Source organism: Mobula birostris, chromosome 1 (genome assembly GCF_030028105.1).
Source record: "Mobula birostris isolate sMobBir1 chromosome 1, sMobBir1.hap1, whole genome shotgun sequence".
Lineage (NCBI taxonomy): Eukaryota > Metazoa > Chordata > Chondrichthyes > Myliobatiformes > Myliobatidae > Mobula > Mobula birostris.
The window spans coordinates 130,448,116-130,470,824 of record NC_092370.1 but is presented as its reverse complement, the minus strand read 5'-3'; the positions used below and the strand labels follow the sequence as shown (position 1 = coordinate 130,470,824).

The following is a 22,709-nucleotide window of genomic DNA, read 5'->3' as shown; positions in this document are numbered from 1 at the left end:
CTTGATACTCATTGCTTATTTATTTGTTATTATTATTATTATTATTTCTTGTTTTCCTCTTTGTATTTCCAGTTTGTCGTCTTTTGTACTTTGGTTGTTTGTCCGGCTTGTTGGGTACAGTCTTTCATTGATTCTATTACAGTCCTTGGATTTGCTAAGTAAGCCCATAAAACAATGAATCTCAGGGTTGTATGTGGTGACATATGTGTACTTGGATAATAAATTTACTTTGAACTCATTATATTGGGAACGTGACGATCTCTCCCAGTTCATTTTGGTGGTCCTAATGATTAGAAAATCCATAAAACAAGACAGCGGCCCAGTTGCTGCCTCCTGCTCCAGCAGCTGGTGTTTGATCCTGACCACCAATGCCGTTTACATGGACTTTGCAAGTTCGCCCAATGACAATATAGATTTCCTCTAGTTACCCCAGTTTCTTCCCACATTCAAAGTTTAGTAGGTTAACTCAAAGTCAAATCAAATTAAAATTTTATTGTCAAAGTATGTATTTGTCACCATACTAACTTGAGATTCATTTTCTTGCAGGCATTTACAGGAAACTAAAGATAATCAATAGAAATTACAAAACTATACATAAACAAAGACTGGCAAACAACCAATGTAAAAGACAAATTGTACAAATAAAAACATAAATAAACATTTTTAAAGTAAGTAAATAAATATTGGTTGTTGTTGCATAAGACAGCAGCCACTCCGGGTCTAATCAAAAGTGTATTTGCTTGTCCTTGACATCCTTTTCACTATTTCAAATCACTGCTGGACACTAAGATCATCAAATACGGCAGGATTATCCCATCGGCAAGTTGCTCAATAGCGAGGGAGCTAGACTGACTGTGCATCACTGCTGTGTTGTCACCTGGTCTAGTTACGTACCTTCATTGCTTTGAGACAGTGAGTGGTGCGAGTGATTGCCTTGGGCAGTTTTATTGTGATCGCAAGACCCTGTTGGATGTTGTTAACCTAGAATACCGCAAGTCCAGCTCCCTGGTTCATGGTGAGACAACAGCACGAGAGCTGCGTTGCCTCGGTTGTGGTGAGGTGTAGGGGTCTCCTGTTACAGTTGCCCAGGGTAAGAGGCACTGGAGGCATGTGGCAGAGGCTTCTGTAGGAGCGCTAGAATCTGTACTACGTCTTTCCCACTGGTGCTGCCCTCTAGTGTTTGCTTGGTGGAAGAACAAGCTGGAGCAGGGCAACTTGCCACCAATCATGCCAGTCAGGAACTTGGGCTGTATATATTTTTCTTTGTGCTTGTGTTTTTTCTGCAGTCCTAACTAGATGTGCTATTTGTGCAGCATGTTGTGTGCTACTACCAATGTGCTTTGCACCTTGGCCCCAGAGAACTGCTGTTTTGTTTGGCTATATTCATGTATTGTTGAATGATAATTCAAAGATCAAAGTTCAAAATAAATTTAATATCAAAGTATACACGTGTCTTTATGTGTCTATGAAGTACATATATATAATTAAACTTGAACTTGAGTTGTAGAATCCTTGAAACCGGCCATTGTAAATCGTGTGTTGGCGAATGACAGAATCGGGGAGATGCGCAGAGGGGTGCGGGGTGGAGTTGGAATTAGTGGGAATGGAGTGGAGAGGAAAGGGTAAGAAAACAAGATAGAATTGAGATAGGATTAGTCTAAAGTGACGCATCACAGTGGACTCTATGATGCTTAACCTCTTCAACAGGAAACACATTATGAATTTGCCATTACCTGTGCATCCATGTGAAGAAATTACCTCTCAGGGGTGACTCATACCTAGATGTGCCCAATTGTTACAGGAAAAAATAATAACATTCGAAACAAAATTTCAGGGAAAAGCTGATCCCTTTACTCAATGTTTTTGTTTTAAACACTTGTGACAAATTTGAATCACATGGAATTTGCTTAAGATTCTACAACTCTTTGCAACAGTTGGCCTTTTCAAAGTGAACTGCACACATTAAAGCAGCAGAACAAAGTAGAAATGTGCATTCTGCATGTTAGCTATTTGCTGGAAAAAGATCACGTGAACTCTTTCATCACCATGCGGTTTCCATCATCATTTTCCATTAAGAAATCCCAGAGCTACAATCATTAAAGGCAAGTGCCGGAGTAAATATGTTCTCCAGCCAGTAGAGGTGCTGTTGTGGGAGGAGCTCTAATTTCAGAATGTCAATATACCAAAGCAAAGTTTATATAATGTGGACAATGGAACTTATAGGTTGACATAACACAGGGCTGTTTGCTCAGCCCAGTGCTGTTCACGCTGCTACCTCATGATTGGACTGCCAGATCCAGCTCAAACTGCGTCAAGTTCAGTGATGATACCACAGTGGCTGGCCTCATCGGCAACAATGATGAGTCAACACGCAGAGAGGAGGTAGAGAGGATCATTAAAGGATGTGAGAACAACAACCCGAGTCTCAACATGGACAAGGCAAAAATGATGATTACTGACTTCACACAAAAGGCTGGAGGAACTCAGCAGGCCAGGCAGCATCTATGGGAAAAGAAGGACCTTGGCCCGAAATTTTGACTGGACTTTTTTTCCCATTGATGCTACCTGGCCTGCTGAGTTCCTTCAGCACTTTGTACAAGTTGCTCGGACTTCCAGCATCTGCTGATTTTCTCTTCTTTGTGATTTGATTATGGACTTCAGGAAGGCACAGGTCAACCACTCTCCATTGCACATCGATGTCCCTGCCTTAGAAAGAGTGAAGAGCACGAAGTTCCTCGGTGTGCACATAATGGACGTGGACCACCAACACCTCCTCATTACTTCCCGGCACCACGAACAAATACTTCAGTGTGCTACAGCTGAGAACCACAACTACATCTAAGGTCTGTACAGTTAGTAGCGTCATTTTAAAGTGACTAAAGATATTTATGAATGGACTTTGGTTGATAGTGTACTTCCCCTTTAAGTGGGTGGAAAAGGGGATGCCGAGCTAGACTAATAGAAGCATAGCTTTTGACTCCCATTACCGGCTATCTTGCTGGCAAATGTACAGTCTCTGGTAAATAAAATTGAAGATCTCAGAGCTAGCGTGCTGAATCAGAGAAACATTAGGACCATTTGCATGGTCTGTATCACGGAAACTTGGTTAACCCCTTCCGTTCCGTTCTCAGCAATCCAGATTGATGGGCTGACAATACACCACCAAGACAGGACAGCCGAGTCTTTCGAAGGCAGGGGAGGAGGAGTAGGCTTCATGATCAACTCTTCAAAGTGTACAAATGTGGCGATGCCGTCCCAGTCCTGTTCACCCGACCTGCAACACCTCGCAAGCAAGTGCCGCCCATTTTACCCGCTGTGGGAGATCTCAGCGATCACTTCGGTAGCAGTGTACATTCCACCTCAGGCCAATGCCAAGCAGGCTCTAGACCAACTGAGCGATGTGACAGCACGCACTGACGCCTTCACCACCATCTTGGGGGATTTTAACCAGGGCGGCTTGAAAAGGTCTCTAAATAATTATTACCAACAAATCACTTGAAGTACCAGAGGAAACAATGCACTGGACCACTGTTACACCACCATCAAGAGTGCCTACCATGTTATTCCACACCCTCACTTTGGAAAGTCTGATCACCCAGCTATATTTCTACTCCCTATATATAGACAGAGACTGAAGCCTGCAGCATCAGCAGAGAGGGCCACGAAGATATGGACAAGGGAGGTGCAGGAGCGCCTACAGGACTGCTTTGAATCGATGACTGGACTGCAGTTAGGGATTCATCTTCGAGTCTGAATGAGTACGCCACAGCTGTCACTGACTTCATTAAAACCTGTGTGGAGGAGTGTGTGCCAATGAGAACTTACTGTACATACCCAAACCAAAAGCCGTGGATGAACCAGGAGGTTCAGAGACTGCTGGTGGCTAGATCTGTGGTATTCAAGTCTGGCAGCCCAGGTGGGTACAAGAAAACCGGGTATGACTTGCGGACGGCTATTTAAAGATCTAAGGAACAATTCTGAATGAGGTTGGAGGTGGAATTGGATGCATGTCAACTCTGGCAGAGTTTGCCGCCCGTGACTTCCTACAAAGTGAAACCGAACACCATGAATGGCAGAGGTGCTTCTCTCCCAGGGAAGCTCAACGCCTTTTACGCTGGCTTTAAAAGGGAGAGTAAAACCACAGCTCTGAGGATCCCCACGACACTTGGTACCCTGCGAAAGCACACACTCTTCAAATCAGGAACAGCTTCTTCCCCTCTGCCATCCAATTTCTAAATGGACATGGAACCCATGAACACTACATTAAACCTGATTCTGATTCGGATCAGTCAAGAAGGCACAGCAGTGTCTACACTTGCCGAGGAGAATGAGACGTACAAAGCTCCCTGCCCTCACTCTAACAACTTTCTACAGGAGCACAGTCAGGAGCGTCCTCTCTGGCTGCATCGATGTGCGGTACAGAAATGGCGGAGCCGCTACAGAGGACAGTTAAGACCTGCCCAGGGGCTCCCTCCCCACTATTTGTGGCAATTACTGGCAGCATTGCAGACGAAGGGCCCAAAGCATTGCTGAGGATTCCAGCCACCCATCCCACGACCTCTTTGACCCACTACCATCAGGAAGGAGGTACAGGAGCATCAGGACCAGGACTGCCAGAATGGGGAACAGTTTCCTCCACCCCCCCCCCCCCAGGCCGAGAGAGCTATGAATACCCTGTCAGCACTGAGGTCTCGTCACTAGCACAGCAAGCAGATTACTGTTTACCTTTTACCTGTGCTGCAGAATTCACATGCATTTTAAACTATAGTTTATTAACTTGTTTGTGGTAATATTTTGTTTGATGTGCTGTGTGTGATACATGTACTGTGGGTGCACGGTGGTCCAACTGATTGTATACATGTACAGGCAATCAACTTGAACTTAAGCTCTTGAAAAACCCTAAAAGAATGGCTATCTACACACATACTGTACGAAAAGTCAGGCACGTATACAGCCAGGGTGCCTAAGGATTTTGCATTGTACTGTATTTGTCAGCGCGGTGTGGAGAGCGAGCCTGTAAATTGGGCAGGAGCAAAGGATGTTGGGAATGGCGAGGGGGGAGTGCCGCAGGAGGCGGGTGAGGCTGGTGGCAGACGAGGAGAGCAAGGGGCCGGTGGATGGAACAGGTGCAGACACACACAGCCCTGAGACACCAGGCAAGGACATTTGATAACAAACTATTAGTTTCTTGATCATGACAGAATGTCTGTGTAGTGCTTCCTGCTCCCTCCCCCTCCTCCTTCCTCTTTTCCCAACCATGATTCCCCACCCCCTACTGTTCTACCATGCCCCCCCACCAAATCTGCTCCTGTATCTTAAAGTCTCAATCTGTAGGTGAGGGTTAGAATCTGGGGAAGCTGATGAGAGTGTGGGGAGAATGGAGAAAAGATTAATATGCGGTTAGTGTAAGTAGATCGTGGATAGTTGGGACTGAAGAGAGTGTTCTGGTGCAAAATCTCTTGATGACCCTGACTTATTCATTCCTTGCGCTGGTGTTGGGCAAGGCAACCTCCTTTATGGATGTGCGACCTCCCGTAAAAAGAGCACAAGAAAAGTTACTGTGCCCCCCCACCCCGCCGAAGGACTGTTTAGCAGAAGTGAAAGCTAGATGAATGTAATATAAGAACATAAGAAATAGGAGCAGGAGTCAGCCATCTGGCCCATCGAGCCTGCTCCACCATTCAATACCATGGCTGATCTGGCTGTGGACTCATCTCCACCTGTACAATCAGATATTCTGTCCATAACATTGAAATGTATTTCATTGCTTGATGTTCTTCTCAACTTAGCAGAATGCAGAAAATCTATCTGAAGTTCACCATTTCTTTGAGGAAAACAGGAAACTCAACATTGTAACACACATTATTTAAATTCTACTCATTGTAGAGATAAATCTATCTTCTTTTTTTGCTGTGAAATGTCAAAGTTGTATTTGGAGGCAGAAAAAGCAGTGTTATCTTTACATAGTATTATTAGAACTAGTCATCCATTACAGAATATTAAACTCAGTCTCCACAAGGCTACTTATTGTGCCAGGTTTATGTAGGAAACTGTCTTTTTGTTCAATATTTTCCATATCCTTTTTATATTCCATTGGCCTTTACACAACCCGTTCTAATTGTAGTCAGAGTATTTACGACATAGCTGCTGATGTGTGCAGAATTTTAATTCCCTTACCTGACTGTACAATAGGAGGACTCCAGCAATACTTCCCATCAGTAGTCTATCCTTCAAAGGATCCAAGTAACTGCAAAAAATGGACATGTTTCTCAGTGATTTAGCCAGACAGGCAGTTCAACTACAAGGCAAAACTTCAAAACACAAAATAAACTTGGCTCATTCACCAACAAGAGAAAATCTGCAGATGCTGGAACACACACAAAAACTCAGCAGGCCAGGCAGCTGTGATGGAAAAGAGTACAGTTGATGTTTCAGATCGAATCCCTTCGGCAGGATTGAACAGAATACATTGAATCTAACACTCCAAGGCTTCCGCTGGAAAATTTTACTCTTAAATATGACTTTGCAACCAGCATAAAAGTAGATAATTTGGCAGCAGCTTATTGAGAAAGTGCACAAATAGAAGTCTTACTTGTCTCTACGTTTCCTTTCCGCAGGTTTTCATCTTGTGGTTTTATTTTCTACTTTGATTCTGCTGAGCTCTACTTTAACATATTTACAATACTTTGAGAACTCATTTTATTTAAATGTTAGATTAACAAGCAGGAACTGAAGGTGGACTGCAAGGTTCCTCTCTCACGGTTCTTCAGTTCACTTTGTACTTTGGTTTGGAAGGTGCAATTGTTTTGTCTAAATCTTATTTCAGACTTTCTTAGCAATCTGGCTGACCAGATGTTCCCATGTCAGCGAGTTGTCAGTGTGTTCTGGGATTGGAGTTCGGTGTGAGCAGGAGGCACGAGGGGTGGTGACCACCTCAGTACGCGAGTCGGCGGGACTGACTTTCAAGGCCTAGTATTTGGGATCCTGTCATCGGTGAGTCCAGAGCTCGGGGCTGGAGTTTGGGTTCTGACCCAGGGTGCCCATTTGTTGTCGCCAGCGAGTCCCGGTTGACACCGAAGATCGAAGACTGAAGGTTGATTGGAAGTTGCAGACCAAAGCCCAAAGGTTGATCGGAAGTTCAGAAGTTGAAGCCCGATGCCTGGAGCCCTCAGTCTGTGAATTTCTGCAAGTCCGCTGAAGAAGTTGAAAGCCCAATGTTTGAGAATCCATGCGTCCACTGAAGGCCAGAGGCTGAAGATAGCCTGTCCTGGCTTTAGAGGATTTTGTAAGTATGTGGGGGGGGGGAAACAAGGTGAGAGAGAGGAATGTGGCTTGTTTTGCTGTTGTTATTTCATTGCTCGGTATGTTCTGTTTTGCTGTGTTCTGTGTTGTTCTGCTGGGCATGGCGGGCATGCTACGTTGGCGAAAGAATTGGAGGCGACTCTTGTGGGCTGCCCCCATCACATCCTCGGTTGTGTTGGTTGTTAACACAAATGACACATCCCATGTTAAATAAATCTGAATCTCAATCCATGCCCCATGTTTCTATGCCAAAGAGAAATTTTATCATGAAGGAAAAATTTAAGAACTATACCTTCCTGTTTACAGCGACACACAAGATTATCTTCAATCTCCTGAAGAGCCATTAGGTTACACACTACACCCACAGACAAGTATGAGGACACCTTCAATGGAACAGAGTAGATCATTTGGCCCAGGGACATATTCTGCCAATCACTGAGCTGGCAGCTGGCCAATCACCTGTTATGGATCTACACTCAGTGAGCACTGTACTAGCTACCTCCTGTACCCAACAGAGTCACCACTGAGTGCACTGATCCCCAAGGTAGGCCACTTGGTACAGACAACAACACCCGTCCACTACCACCCTCTTCTTCCTATCACTCAGGCAACTGTGCGCAACGCGAGAGATGAAAATTAAGATAAACAATAAGAAAATACTCTTTGCCTGAATTTGCTCGTGGGCAGCTTTGGGAGGGTAAAAAATAGTGAAATTGAATTACTTCAAATTTAATTTGGCTTTTTTTTGACACTGATCAGAAAAAGACTCTGCCATGTCGAAGTGCAAAACCGATCTCTATAAAGTCATAGTCATAGTCATACTCTATTGATTCCGGGGGAAACTGATTTTCATTACAGTTGCACCATAAATAATAAACAGTAATAAAACCATAAATAGTTAAATAGTAATATGTAAATTATGCCAGGAAATAAGTCCAGGACCAGCCTGTTGGCTCAGGGTGTCTGACCCTCCAAGGGAGGAGTTGTAAAGTTTGATGGCCACAGGCAGAAATGACTTCCTATGACGCTCTGTGTTGCATCTCGGTGGAATGAGTCTCTGGCTGAATGTACTCCTGTGCCCAACCAGTCCATTATGTAGTGGATGGGAGATATTGTCCAAAATGGCATGCAACTTGGACAGCATCCTCATTTCAGGCACCACCGTCAGAGTGTCCAGTTCCATCCCCACAACATCACTGTTTGATGTAAATTAATTACAAATATAAAACACAAAATAATTGATTGTATAAGTATCCACCACCAAATCATCACTGGTGCAGCCAATTGGCTTTAGGAGCCACATAATTAATTAAATAGAGATCCCCATGTTTAGTCAAGGTGATACAATTGATTGTAGCAAAAAGACACCTGTCTCTAGAAGGTCCAACTGCTGGTGAGTCAGTATCCCGGCAAAAACTACACCACGAAGACGAAAGAACACTCCAAGCAACGCCGCAAAAATTTATTGAAAAGCACAAGTCAGGAGATAGATACAAGAAAATTTACCAGTCACTGATTATCCCTTGGAGTGCAGTTAAGTCAAATCATCAAGAAATGGAAAGAATATGGCATAGCCGTAAATCTGCCCAGAGCAGGCCGTCCTTAAAGACTGAGTGACTATGCAAGAAGGGGACTAGTGAGGGAGGCCACCAAGAGACCTATGACAACTCTGCAGGAGTTACAATTTCAGTCGCTGAGACGGAGAGACTGTGCACACAACTGCTGCCCAGATGATTCACCAGTCACAGCTTTATGGGAGAGTGGCAAAGAGAAACCCACTGTAGAAAAAAAACTCGCATGAAATCTCGGCTAGAGTTTGCCAGAAGACATGTGGGAGATTCTGAAGTAAGCTGGAAGAAGCTTCTATAGTCTGGTGAAACGAAAATTGAGCTTTTTGCCCATCAGACTAAACACTACGCTTGGCATAAACCAAACACTGCACATCATCAAAAACACACCATCCCTACCATGAAGCATAGAGGTAGCTACATCATGCTGTGAGGATGTTTCACTGCAGCAGGCCCTGGAAGGCTTGTGAAGGTAGAGGGTAAAATGAATGCAGCAAAATACAGGGAAATCCTGGAGGAAATCCTGATGCAGTCTGCAAGAGAACTGCGACTTGGGAGAAGATTTGTTATCCAGCAAGAAAATGACCCCAAGCAAAAAGCCAAAGCTACACAGGAATGGCTTAAAAACAACAAAGTTAATGTCCTGGAGTGGCCTGGTCAGAGTGCAGACCTCAATCCAATTGAGAATTTGCGGCTAGATATGAAAAAGGCTGTTCACTCACAATCTTCGAGATACAAACAAAATGGTTGCCTCAATCTGCTCCCAGAGGGACTCTGGAGCTGACTGCTTGTAAACTTAATGCCTTATCGTGTGGCACAAACAGCAAAAAGAAGCCAAGCAATATCGATAAATGGCAGGCTTTCTAACCAAGGTGGAAGAGGGTGTCATAAATACAAGAGATTCTGCAGAAGCTGGAAATTCAGAACACATATTGGAGGAACTCAGCAGGTCAGAGAGCATCAATGGAGAGTAATAAACAGTTGACATTTTGGGTGGAGACCATTCATCAGGACTGGAAAGGAAAGAGGAAGAAGCCAGAATAAGAAAGTGGGGGAGAAGGGAGGAGTACAAATCCGCCTTCTTGTTCTGGCTTCCACTCTCTTCCTCTCCAGTCCCAATGAAGTGTCTTGGCTCGAAACATCAACTGTTTATTCCCCTCCAGAGATGCAGCCTGACCTGCAGAATCCAGCTTTTTGTGCATTTAATGACTACTTTGTTCACTTTGCACTAAAATTGACCTTCCTGTTCTAAAAGAGCTCTTTTTTTTGTAGAACTCCTGTGTTATTTATCTTTACAGATTTCCTGTGGATGATGCCTATCTAATGCTCTATGCCTACGATGTTGCTGCAAATGACATTTTTCATTGCACCTGTTCATACAGGTACATGCACAGATAACAATAAACTTGACCTTGACTATGTTCCCTTATCTATGTTTTTGCGCCCACTCACTCACTGACCTTGTTCACTACCGATCTCCAGTTCTACCCCATCATAGATACTGCCCCCTCACTCACATTCCCTGAAGCACAGAACGAGGGGTCACAGTTTGAGGATAAAGGGGAAGCCTTTTAGGAAAAACTTCTTCACACAGAGAGTGGTAAATCTGTGGAATTCTCTGCCACAGGAAACAGTTGAGGCCAGTTCATTGGCTATATTTAAGGGGGAGTTAGATATGGCCCTTGTGGCTAAAGGGATCGGGGGTATGGAGGGAAGGCTGGTACAGTGTTCTGAGTTGGATGATCAGCCATGATCATACTGAATGGCGGTGCAGGCTCGAAGGGCCAAATGGCCTACTCCTGCACCTATTTTCTATGTTTACAAGAAGATTCAGGTCTCTCCTTCCCAAAAGGGTCTTTGACCTGAAACGTTTACTCTGTTTCTCAGCCTGACCTGCCCGAGTATTTCCAGCATTTTCTGTTTTTTATTTGAGCCACACCAAAGATCGATTTATTTGCTGGGAATGCAGATAAACTAGGCTTTCATCGATACCTTCAGACTGCACTTAAAAGTGCAGCACCTCTTGGTTCTGAGGGTAAGGTGGGGTTTGGTGAGCTCAAACTGACAAGGTAAAACCTCGCCAGTCTACAAAGAAAACGAATAACCAACATTCAAACTAACTCAAAAACTAACTGCAAAAACCTATGTAGATAACTTCATTCTGACCACATTTTTCCGCAAACCAGGATAAGCAACCCGGCTCAGTAGAACAGTGCACCTGAATTGAAACTTACTTGGTTTTCTTTTCTTGAAAATGTAAAAACTACTGTTCTGCTATAGAAATCAAGATCAATATTTCTAAATCCTCTTTCTCAGTTCTCCATTTTACTTCCTTAATAACCAATGGCATTGCTTCTCTTTTTTAGTTTAGGCTTATAGTTCCAGTTTGCGCTGTTACTGAATTACTGAGCAGTAATTTACAATAACCAATTGATAAGAAAATACTCGTTGCTAGACTTTAATTGTAACTCACATGCTATATGTCATACCTTAATATGTTATGGCAATGCAGTACTGTGTTAACTTAACAAAAGCTCTCTTTAAATTTCAAAATAGATTTCCCACAGATTATTTTTTAAATCAAGGATTAACTTTATTCCTGGGTGGAAGGACAAAGATACATTTCTACCAAAGGAGGCTCCTTCCCTGCACTAGCCTGCAGGTCACCCTTGGGCAAGGTGTAGCACCTGCCTAGCGCTCCGATCAGGGTCACATGAAGTCTTGGGAATTGATAGTGGATGGTCGTATCAGCAGCTGGTGCATATCACAAGTCCTGGTTATGTGACCACTGATGCCAGGCAGATAATCCCTGAACGGTATTGATAATGGCTGGGGTCACCTGTCTTGTGAAGTCACTGCCCAGAAGAAGGCAATGGCAAAGAGATTCTGTAGAAAAACTCCCGAGAACAGACATGGTCATGGAAACAAGTTCCCCTTCTTGTTCTAGCTTCTACCCCCTTCCTTTCCAGTCCTGATGAAGGGTCTTGGCTCAAAACGTTGACTGTTTATTCTCCTCCATAGATGCTGCCTGACCTGCTGAGTTCTTCCAGTATTTTGCATGTGTTTCTCTGGATGTCCAGCATCTGCAGAATCTCTTGAACTTTTGAGAGATTAGATGGACTAGGTGTGTTTCCTTTGGAGCAGATGAGGTTGAGGGGAACCTGATAGATGTCTTCAAATAGTAAAAAAAACCTTCTCTCCTATAAGGCTATATGATATAGGAATAGAATTTGACCATTCAGCCCATCAAGTCTGCTCTGCCGTTCCACCGTGGCCGATTTATTATACAGTATCTCTCAACCTCTTCCTCCCTGTAAACTGTGACACCCACACTAATCAAGAATGACTTTAAATATAGCCAGAAGTGACTAGGAGGGATGTAGCTGCCATTATATTTATATCTGTCCTCTCGATAAAACTGCAGCCCAGCCTCCCCTTCACTCCATCATTACTATCAATTCATGGTGTCGACCTTGGTTCAATGAGGAGCGCAGAAGGGAATGCTGGGAACAGAATTAAACATTCATAAAAATAAGATGCCACACTAATGAAGCTGCAACACATGATGTCCTGTGTGCTAAACGGAAAGAACAACCTGCCCTCCCACAATTACACACCTAGTACAGTGTCACTGACACAGAGGCAGAGTCATACAACCTTGAGTAACACACACAAAATGCTGGGGCAACTCAGCAGGTCGGGCAGCATCTATGGAGAACAATAAACAGTCGACGTTTCAGGCCGAGACTCCAGCTCTGTTTATTCCTCTTCATACAAAATGCCCGACCTGCTGAGTCTCTTTGACATTTTGTGTGTGTTACTCTGCAGAACCTTGTGTTCATACAACATAGAATCAGTCCCGTCAGCCCACTATGTCCAAGCTGACCATCGTGCACTCACATCAATTACTTACTGAAACGACACTATTTACCAGCACTTGGTCCATGGCCTTCATGCAGTATCCTCAAACCTACTCTAAACCTTTGACCCCCCCATCCCCCCCCCCCCCAGACCACTCACCCTAAACATATACCCTCTAGCTTTATATATTTCTGCTACAGGAGAGACTCTCCTTGGTGTGAAGGCAGTACATGGTCACGTACACATACTTGATAAAAATATTTACTTTCACTTTGACTCAGAGGGCTTGGTGTTGGACACTGATTAAGAGTGCGATGAGAAGGAACTTTTTCTCTCAGAGGATATGAATCTTGGGCATTCCTTTCTACAGAAAGCTTGTGCATAGTTAAGGAAATGGAGAATTACAGGGAAAGTGCAAAGATAGCATCACGGTTGTTCCTGTCAATGCTATCGACAACAGACATGTTGATGTGAACAATATTTTATTGATGTTGCTTCGCTCTCTGACAGTAACCTTCTTCCTTGGTCACACTTGGGTACATTTCGAGCAGAGTTTGATAGGTTACGGGGAGAAAGCAAGAGAATGGAGTTGAGAGTGGTGGAGCAGACTCAATGGGCCGATTGGCCGAATTCTGCTCTTGTGTCTTAGGAACTTCAAGAAGTTTTGTTTTCACTAGGTCACTTGTTTTATTTTATTTATTGACTGAGATACAGTGTGGAACAGGTCCTTCGAGACGTGCTGCCCAACAATCCCTGATTTAACCTTAGCCTAATCATGGGGCAATTTACAATGACCAATTAACCTGGTAACCGGTGCACCTTTGAACTGTGGGAAGAAATCGGAGCACCCGGAGAAATCCCACAGGGAGAACATACAAACTCTTTACCCAGGTCACTGGTACTGTAAACACACCAATACAGACAGATACACACACACATACAGTTTATATATCGACCTCAATCAGACTGCCTCTCAGCCTCCTCCGCTTCAAGGAAAACAAACTCAGCTCATCTAATCTCTTTTCATGATGGAAACCTCCCCCTCTCCACCCCAGCAGATCTTCTCTCCACCTTCTCCATTGCATTCACGCCCTTTCTATGGAATAGCAACCAATAACCGCATACAGGGCTTGCCATTGTTTTAAAACAGTACCAGAACATCCCTGCTCTTATATTTTATGCCTTGACTAATGAAGGCAAACACCCAAGATTGTTTAATGTCATTTCCAGTACACAAGTGTAATGCACACAAAGTGCTGGAGGAACTCAGCAGGTCAGGCAGCATCTACGGAGAGGAGTAGATTGTCTGGGATGCTGCCTGACCTGCTGAGTTCCTCCAATATTCTGTGTGTGCGTTACTCTGGATTTCCAGCATCTGAAGAAGCTCTTCTGTTTACGATTCTTCACCTCCTTACCTACCTGTGCTGCCATCCTCAGGGTCCTTGGACTTGAACACCAATTTCCATCGGTCCCTCGTGGCAGACTGTTCATTGCATTTGCCCTACCATTATTAGTTCTCTCAAAGTGCATCACATTGCTGATCAGTATCGTGGTGAGGCTCATGGTCATAGGTTTACGCATGAGGATATTAACGAGCTCAGCAAGTGATGGTTTCTCTTCTTCACGCCACCTACCTTCCCCCCCCCCACTGCACTGTTTAGCCAGTGATCGGAGCTCTTGACACAGCTGGTGTATTTTGGCCAACCTACAGTACATCATGTAGGGCACATTGCTGGCTTTCTTCTCCACTAGGCCGGATCTCTCAGAAGCAAAGCTGAAAATGATAGTTGCCATGGTTTGGAGTCGTCCGTTGACATCTCCTTTGGCTACTGCCTCAGTGATAGGGACAACGTCCTCCTCAAACTACAGCCACTCCCTCCAAAGGTCTGCTGGAGGCCATTTAACCTGCTGGTGATCTGCTACACTGCCTAGAGCAGGACTTTCTGGTGCTTGGAGGTTCTGTGGGGTGACTCAGGGTTGGGCTCCTCCTGTGTCTCACCATGAATAAACCCTGTGCCCTGTGTTGCTCTCTCCTGCTCCAGGCTTTCTACATTCCTCCAGCTACTTTGGCAATTCCTTAGGGTTATCAGGCAGAGGGGAAATATCGTGGGCCAGTGGAGGAGTGCAGAGGGAGTTGAGATCTCAAAGAGGAGAACTCCAGCGACATTGAGCAGTTTAGATCCGTGTGTGGATCGGAACAGATTAGCTGCTCAGTGTGGAAAAGAAGATATTTTTCAGTATCATTTCTCATTGCCTGACTGAGTTTCTCCTCAAAAATGGCTACATTGATACATCTGTACAGAAAGGAGGGATTCCCAGAGCACCCAGGTGCCTGGAACACACGGATGAGATTTCCCAGTAAAAATCCCAGGAGATCAGCAGTTTCTGAGATACTCAAACAACAATCTTTCCACAGTCAAAGTCACTGAGATCACATTTCTTCCCCATTCTGATGTTCGATCTGAACAACAGCTGAACCTCTTGACCATGTCTGCATTAATTTATTCATTGATTGGCTGATTAGATATTTGAATTAATGAGCAGCTGTATAGATGTATCTAGTAGCATGGCCACTGACTGTAAATTAGCACTAATAGCGTGGAAGATGAATTTATCAGGTGTATGATCAGCGTGTTGAGGAAGCAACAAGAGAATAGACAAATATAGATCTAGTCTTGTGCAATGAGAAGGAACTAATTATTAATCTGAGAGTTAAATAGCCTTTAGGGAATAATGACTGTAATATGATAGTATTCTATGCAAATACTGAGAACGATCTTTAAAGAGATTAAGTTTAGCTTTACTTGTCACATGTACATCAAAACATACAGCGAAATGTGTCATTTGCATCAAAACAAATCAGTGAGGATTGTGTTGGGCAGCCTGCAAGTGTCACCAAGCCTCCGGTCCTAACACAGCATGCCCACAACTTACTAACCCTAACCCTAACCTCCTTGGAATGTAGTAGGAAACCAGAGCACCCGGAGGAAGCACGTGCCGTCATGGGGAGAGCATCCAAGCCCCTTACAGAGAGCGGCAAGAATGGGACCCCAATCGTGAATGTTGTAAAGCGATGCACTAACTGCTTCACTGACTCACTGGTTAAAAAAAATACGCAAGTATAAGGCGTAGGTTTACTATGGAAGATTGGGAAACTAGATTAAAACCTACGATAGTAACTGAGTAACTGGCTAACATTATAGAATCATTCTAGCTTCTTCAAATATATACTCACTGATGGCAGAAATACCCAGAAAGTTAAGGTGGCCCAGCCATGGCTAAGAGAAGTTGAAGATAATATAATTTCAAAGGAAAATATTTATAATGTTATAAAGATTAATAAGCATATGTACTGGGAACATTTCGGAATGCCATGGGTTTTATTTCCCCTCTCAACGTAGTGGTCACAGCGTTATAATAGAAGGTCATCCCTTTAGAAGAGAGATGAGGAGGAATTTCTTTAGCCATAGGGGGGTGAATCTCTGGATTTCATTGCCACAGATGGCTTTAGAGGCCAGGTGATCGGGTATATTTAAAGCAGAAGTTGATAGGTTCTTGATTAGTTCGGGTGACAAGGTTTACTGGGAGAAGGCAGGAGAATGGGGTTGAGAGGGTTAATAAATCAGCCATGATGGAATAACAGAGCAGAATCGATGGGTCGAATAGCCTAATTCTGCTCCTACGCTTTATAGTAACATAAAAAGAATAAAATCCCAGACATTAAATAAAGAAACACTGGCTTGCTACCAAATCCAGCGTGAAGTGAATAGAAACCGATAATAAGTATGATTGCCAAGCATCTGTTGTGAAACACAATGTACAGACAATAAGGAAATTCTAGGGTAAAATGCCAAATAATAATGTTTACATCCAAAAAGACACATGTCTGAAAGGTGTAATCCTTTCTGAGATAAAAGCTAAACGTGATTCAGGAGCAAGACAAAGCCAGTTTGGAGGAAAATATTTGCTAAATCCATCCAGCGTTGGTATTTCACTGGAAGAACGCAAAGACAGCAACAACATAAGAAATTCCTGGAAAATAAGGTAGCAATGGGTGCACAATTCAATTTGACTTCCCTCCCCCACAACTCATGAAGTGGACTGCTCGACTGTCAGACTGCTTTAGAACATATGCCAGCAATAAAATACCAAGCCCAAATAGAACATTCCTTGTTTTGCAAGCAACTCACAAGCAAATGTGTCAGTGTATGAAGTTCGCCTGTGCATTGGGCTTAAAAAATTCTATTTCAAACATTTCGAATTTAGGTTGAAACTTGTCAGACCACCACGAAAAGTCTTCTCTCACCAGCCACACCCCTAACACACAGACACAGAGCTGAACTTTTGAACAGTAAAAAACAAAGAAAGCTCCCTGTAATCGTCTGCAAAGATCTTGCTATTCTGGAGTTGCTTAGAATGAGTCATATTGGTACAGACAGGCATAACCTCTCCAATTTTTAATTTAAGACAGGAAGATAGCAAGACCCGAAAGAAAACACATGTTGTTCAGAAAGAGATCTGATTGGAAAAGGGCCCATATTAGTGATGCTCTAGTTCTGCTGTTTCACAGACAAAGCCATAGAGGTCTAAATGTCACATAGAATTATAAAGCACTGCAGTCAGAAACAGGCCTTTCGTCCCATCTAGCCCATGCTGAAATATTATTCTACCTAGTCCCATCAACCTGCACCTGTACCAAAGCTATCCATATACTTATCCAAACTTCTCTTTAAGTATTGCAATCAAACCCACATCCACCACGTCTGCTGGCAGCTCATTCCACACTTTTACCACCCTCTGAGTGAAGGTCTCTACCCCCGCATGACCCCCTTAAACATCTCACCTTTCATGCTTAACCCATGACCTCTAGTTCTGATCTCACCCAATCCCAGTGGAAAAAGATGAAGGGCTTAAACCTATTGCAATATATTTTTATTGTGAATGAGCCACTGTATACAAAGCTAGTTATCAGAATTAACTTTGGACAAAAGCACTAAAATAATTTTACCCAAACTTTTAAGTCTCCATTCTCCAAACAAAAAAAGATACAAAACAATCACTTCCTGTGCTTCAGATGCCACATTATAAGATGATTCACCGGACTGTACTCGGTGTTAAGCTAACTTGGATGTTCACATACATTTTTATCAAAAATTGAAATCATTTTAGTGTCCTACTCAACTCAGAACTGATTCCACAACCTAGAGATGCACTTTCAATGACACTACAATTTATGTTCTCAGTATTACCATTAGACCCCAAGACATGGGAGCAGAATTCGGCCATTTAGCCCAATGTGTCTGCTCTGCCATTCCATCATGGCTGACTCATTATCCCTCTCAACCCCATTCTCCTCTTAACCTTTGACACCCTTTCTAATCAAGAACCTGTCAACCTCTGCTTTAAATATACCCAGTGACTTGGCCTCCACAGCCATCTGTGGCAATGAATTCCACAGACTCGCCACCCTCCGGCTAAAGAAACTCCTCATCTCTGTTCTAAATAGATGCTCCTCTATTCTGAGGCTGTACCCTCTGGTCTTAAACTCCACCTGTATAGGAAACATCCTCTCCCCATCCACTCTATCTAGCCTTTCAATATCCGATAGGTTTCATAGAGATTCCCCCCGATTCTATTAATTCTTCTAAAATTTTCACAATTGGCTTCTTTTGCACATTGGCTATTTGTCACTCTTTGTTTAAGCATTTTAAGGCATCAATTAGTCTTGTGAGACCATGGATCTGTGCCTGGAAAGTCTTCACTCTCCAGGGTGCAGGCTGGGCAAGGTTGTATGGAAGACCAGCAGTTGCCCATGCTGCAAGTCTCCCCTCTCCACAACACCAACGTTGTCTAAGGGAAGGGCAAGGGCCAATATGGCTTGGCACCGGTGTCATTGCAGAGCACTGTGTGGTTAAGTGCCTTGCTCAAGGACACAACACGCTGCCTCGGCTGGGGCTCGAACTCACGACCTTCAGGTCGCTAGTCGAATGCCTTAACCACTTGGCCATGAATAGTTATTCATAAATTCTATTGTATTTCTTTACTTTCCTATCAATGTCCGCAAGAAAATTAATCTCAGGGTTGTATATGGTGACAAATATGTACTTTGATATATTTATTTTGACTTTGATTTTGAATTTTTGACTTTATTCTATGCAGATTACCCATAGTCCCTTGATCCTCTCCAAACAGTAATGGGCAGAAGGACAACATGGAGCTAAGTCTGTCAAGTGTGGCGATCTGCAGGTGAAACAGCTGGTCACTGGAAACAGTCGGCAGGAAATTCTTGCAGTGTGTCCAAGCAACCACAAAAATGTCTGCATTCTGCAATCTGCCATTTCCCATGTATCCCACTGGAAAATGACTGCAGGTAACATGGGTGAATTTCTTTGTAATTCTTTGAGGCTTTTGCCTGTGTAAGTAGTTTTGAAGTGATTCACATTGAAAGTATGAACTCCAATCAAATCACTGATAAACTCCAATCCAATCCAATCAAGTTCAGCTCTCTACTCTCAAGGAGGTTACCAAGGTCATCAAATATTTTATTTCCCTTATATTGGACAAATTACGCCATTCAGCCTATCAAGTCTGCTCTGCCACTACATCCTGGCTGATTTGTTTTCCTTCTCAACCCCACTACAGGCATTCTCCCCGTAACCTTTGACACCTTGACTGATCAAGAAACTATTAATCTCCGCTTTAAAAATACCCAATGACTTGTCCTCCACAGCCACCTGTGGCAAAGAATTCCACAGACTCACCATGACTGACTAGTCCATTGCCAAATTTTCTGTTTCCAAGTGTTTATGAAAAGATATAGTTTATTAAGTTATTCAACCAGCCACAGCAAGCATTGAGTACCATGGAGGCAGTCTGCTTAAGCAGCGATAAGCATATTTCATCTACTCCCAAAAACCCACAGCTACCATGCAAAATAGCCCATTCTCCAGCACACCATTGTGCTGTTTAGTGCTTGTCTTTGTATTTATTGCTGTATTTCCATTTTCTGTTGCCATGTGTAATCTTTACTCTGTAAGCTTCGTGTGAACAAGGATTTTCATTGCACGCTGGTGTATTAATCGCAGTGGAATCACTCGAGTCGAGTACGAGGTCAGGTATCTTAATGGGTTGTCTGTTGGTGGGTCCTCAGTTGGCTGTAGAGGCTGATCTGGGATCCACAGATTCTGAGGAGCTTGCAGACCTCACAATTCCGCCCTCTTCACCACTTGCTGATTGCCACAGGACTTAATTTGGGATGTTAGGGAAGATTCCCTTACGGGAGAACCGCTGTGCATGATTTTGATTAACGTGGGGAGGCTGATTCACAGGGCAGCCACCGCATGGGGTCAGGGTCCAGGGTCCAGGGCCATGACTGGGGATCCTTTCAGTCAACCCCATTTCAATTCAAAGTTTTCATTTTTGATATGCCCTTGTCCTAATCATCACCAATAATGAATTCAATCATATTTGCAAAATCCCACAGTTGAGAAAGCCACTCTGCTCATTTTGCTTGTTTAAGCTTTTTGAAGAACTATCACATTCCTGGCTCTCCCCATAGCTCTGAAAAGAAAACCTTTCTCAAACACATTCAGTTCCCCTTTTGAAAACCATTGCTGGATTTAGTTTCACTGCCCCTGCAGGCAATGCAAGCCAGATCATAAACCTGCAAGGTGAAGCACTCTCCCCTGCAACGCTGTCAAAACCTCACAAGATATGTGGCCACATCTGTTCCGCCATTCCATCACAGCTGATTATTATCCCTCTCAACACCGTTCTCCTGCCTTCTCCCTGTAACCTTTAACACCCTTACTAATCAAGAACACATTATCCTTTGCTTTAAATACAGAAACATAGAAAACCTACAGCACAATACAGTCCATTCCACCCACAATGCTGTGCCGAACACATACTCACTTTAGAAATTACCTAGGGTTGCCCATAGCCCTCTATTTTTCTAAGCTCCAAATATATGTGACTTGGCCACCACAGCTGTCTGTGGCAATGAATTGCACAGATTCATCACCCTCTGGGTAAAGAAATTCCTCCTCCTCTCTTTCTATGTCCTTCGATTCTGAGACTGTGCCCTCTGGTCCTAAACTCCCTCCACTACAGGAAACATTCCCTCCTTGCCCACACTACCTATGGCTTTCAAATTTTGATCCATTTCAAAGAGATTCCCCCTTCAAACTTCTATACTTCAGCCGAGTACAGACTCTGAGCCATCAAACAATCCTCTTACTTTATTTTAACCCTTTCGTTCCCAGGGATCATTAGCAGGAACCTCGTCTGGACCCTCTCCAAGGCCAGCAGGAACATTCTTAGATCGGGGCGCAAAACTGCTCACAATACTCCTAGTGCAGTCCGACCAAAGCCTCAGCGCCACTTTCCCTTTTTTATATGCAAGTCCACTCAAATAGAACGCTGGCACGTCTGCCTTCTCCATGTACATGAGGTTCCTTGTCCTTGGTAGGATTGGTAGGATTGTGACCAATCCCTCTTTGCTTCCCGCCCTCCATCCCTCCCCAAGGCCCCAGATATAGGACAATATACTGAGGCTGAGATTAACCAAAGTATTGCCATAGTTTGCTTGCTTTTATGCACTCTGCCTATAACCAAATCTACTGAGCCTGTTGCTATTTCGACTTGCCCAGCATATTTGAACTCTGAACCTCAGGTCTTTGTCCCATATTTACTTTTAAATATCACCAGTTGGTCTATGCTTTAATCCCCATTGCTCAAAGGTTTCCTGCAAACTTGGCCTTAATGCAGAAAAGATTCCATGCATCCAATTTTATCACGTTATCAGTCTTTCTTCCCCACCGCCCTATAATGCAAACATTGTCTCCAGTCTGGATTCTGTTCCCATGCACTGTGGCCAGTTATTTGTTCAGCTAGTCTCCATAGTAAAGGTGAAGGAAGGTCAAATACTCTTAATTTAAAAATATTAGAACATTTTCCGGGAGATAATCCTCTGAATTCTCTTGAAATGACCCAGGACATATCGGGTGCAACCTCCTTCCCCGTTCCTCTTTAAGCTCTTTGTCCTCCCCAACACTTCGGTCACATCATCCATCTTCACACCTGCCTTAGAGCACTTGTTGCCAAAGTCATGGCTTGGTCATCTTCAGAGATAGTCGCCCCACCACTCTGCCCAACATCCCAACTCATCTTACTCAAAACTCCACTGTCTATTTTCAAATTCACATCCAATCATCTCTCTTCAGCTGTTTTTAGGAACTGCTTCTTCTCCTCGCCATCAGACTTCTGAATGATGCATGAACCCTTGAAAACTACCTCACTAATTTGAAGTGTTTTACACTTCTATATATAATATTGAAATATATATACATATACTGTATATATAGTAACTTATAGTCTATTTTATGTATTGAACTGTACTGTTGCTACAAAACAACAAATTTCATGACGTCAGTGATAACAAAATTGATTCTCAGTAAACTGCATTATCTTCCATTCTCTCAGAGTTCAATTGCATTCCCCTTCAACCCCCCAAAAAGTATACAGTTCTCCTGTTTCTGTTTCATATACACACCACTTCCCTCCTTCAGCACTGAATAACACACACACACAAAATGTTGGATGAACTCCGCAGGTTAGGCAGCACCTATGAAAGGGAATAAGCAGTCAATATTTCGGGCTGAGAGCCTTCGTCAGGACATGTCTTGCTTTCAATTGCCTGATCCCAGCCTGCTGATAATCCCTCCCTACACCTTTCAGCCTCGTTCATCTCCTTAAATGTGTTACTTAGTTCCCCTTCCCCTTTTTCTTTCTTTTATGTGAAGTTAGCTGTGAGCTTACCTGCCCTTACCAAGTGATAACAGTTAAGGTGAAAGGAGAAGTGCATTTGACTTTGCATGGTACTGCTGCAACGGAACAAGTTTCAAAAGATACATTCAGTGCTTCTTTATTATATATGTGGTCTTTTGCTTCAAGGTTCGAGGTTTTGTGCATTCAAAG

The 22,709-nt window shown here is 43.5% G+C and overlaps 1 protein-coding gene across 3 annotated transcripts in view; it reads right to left on the bottom strand.

Annotated features, from left to right (window-relative positions):
* Positions 1-22,709, bottom strand: part of LOC140199784 (sorting nexin-31-like) — a 143,484-nt gene that overhangs the window by 49,845 nt on the left and 70,930 nt on the right. For all 3 annotated transcript variants that reach the window (XR_011886495.1, XM_072262275.1, XM_072262281.1), the window contains exon 8: positions 6,178-6,247. Coding sequence is in view for 2 of the 3 variants with exons in the window: in XM_072262275.1 (XP_072118376.1) it covers positions 6,178-6,247 (70 nt within the window). In the remaining variant the exon portion in view is untranslated. The remainder of the gene's footprint in view (positions 1-6,177; positions 6,248-22,709) is intronic.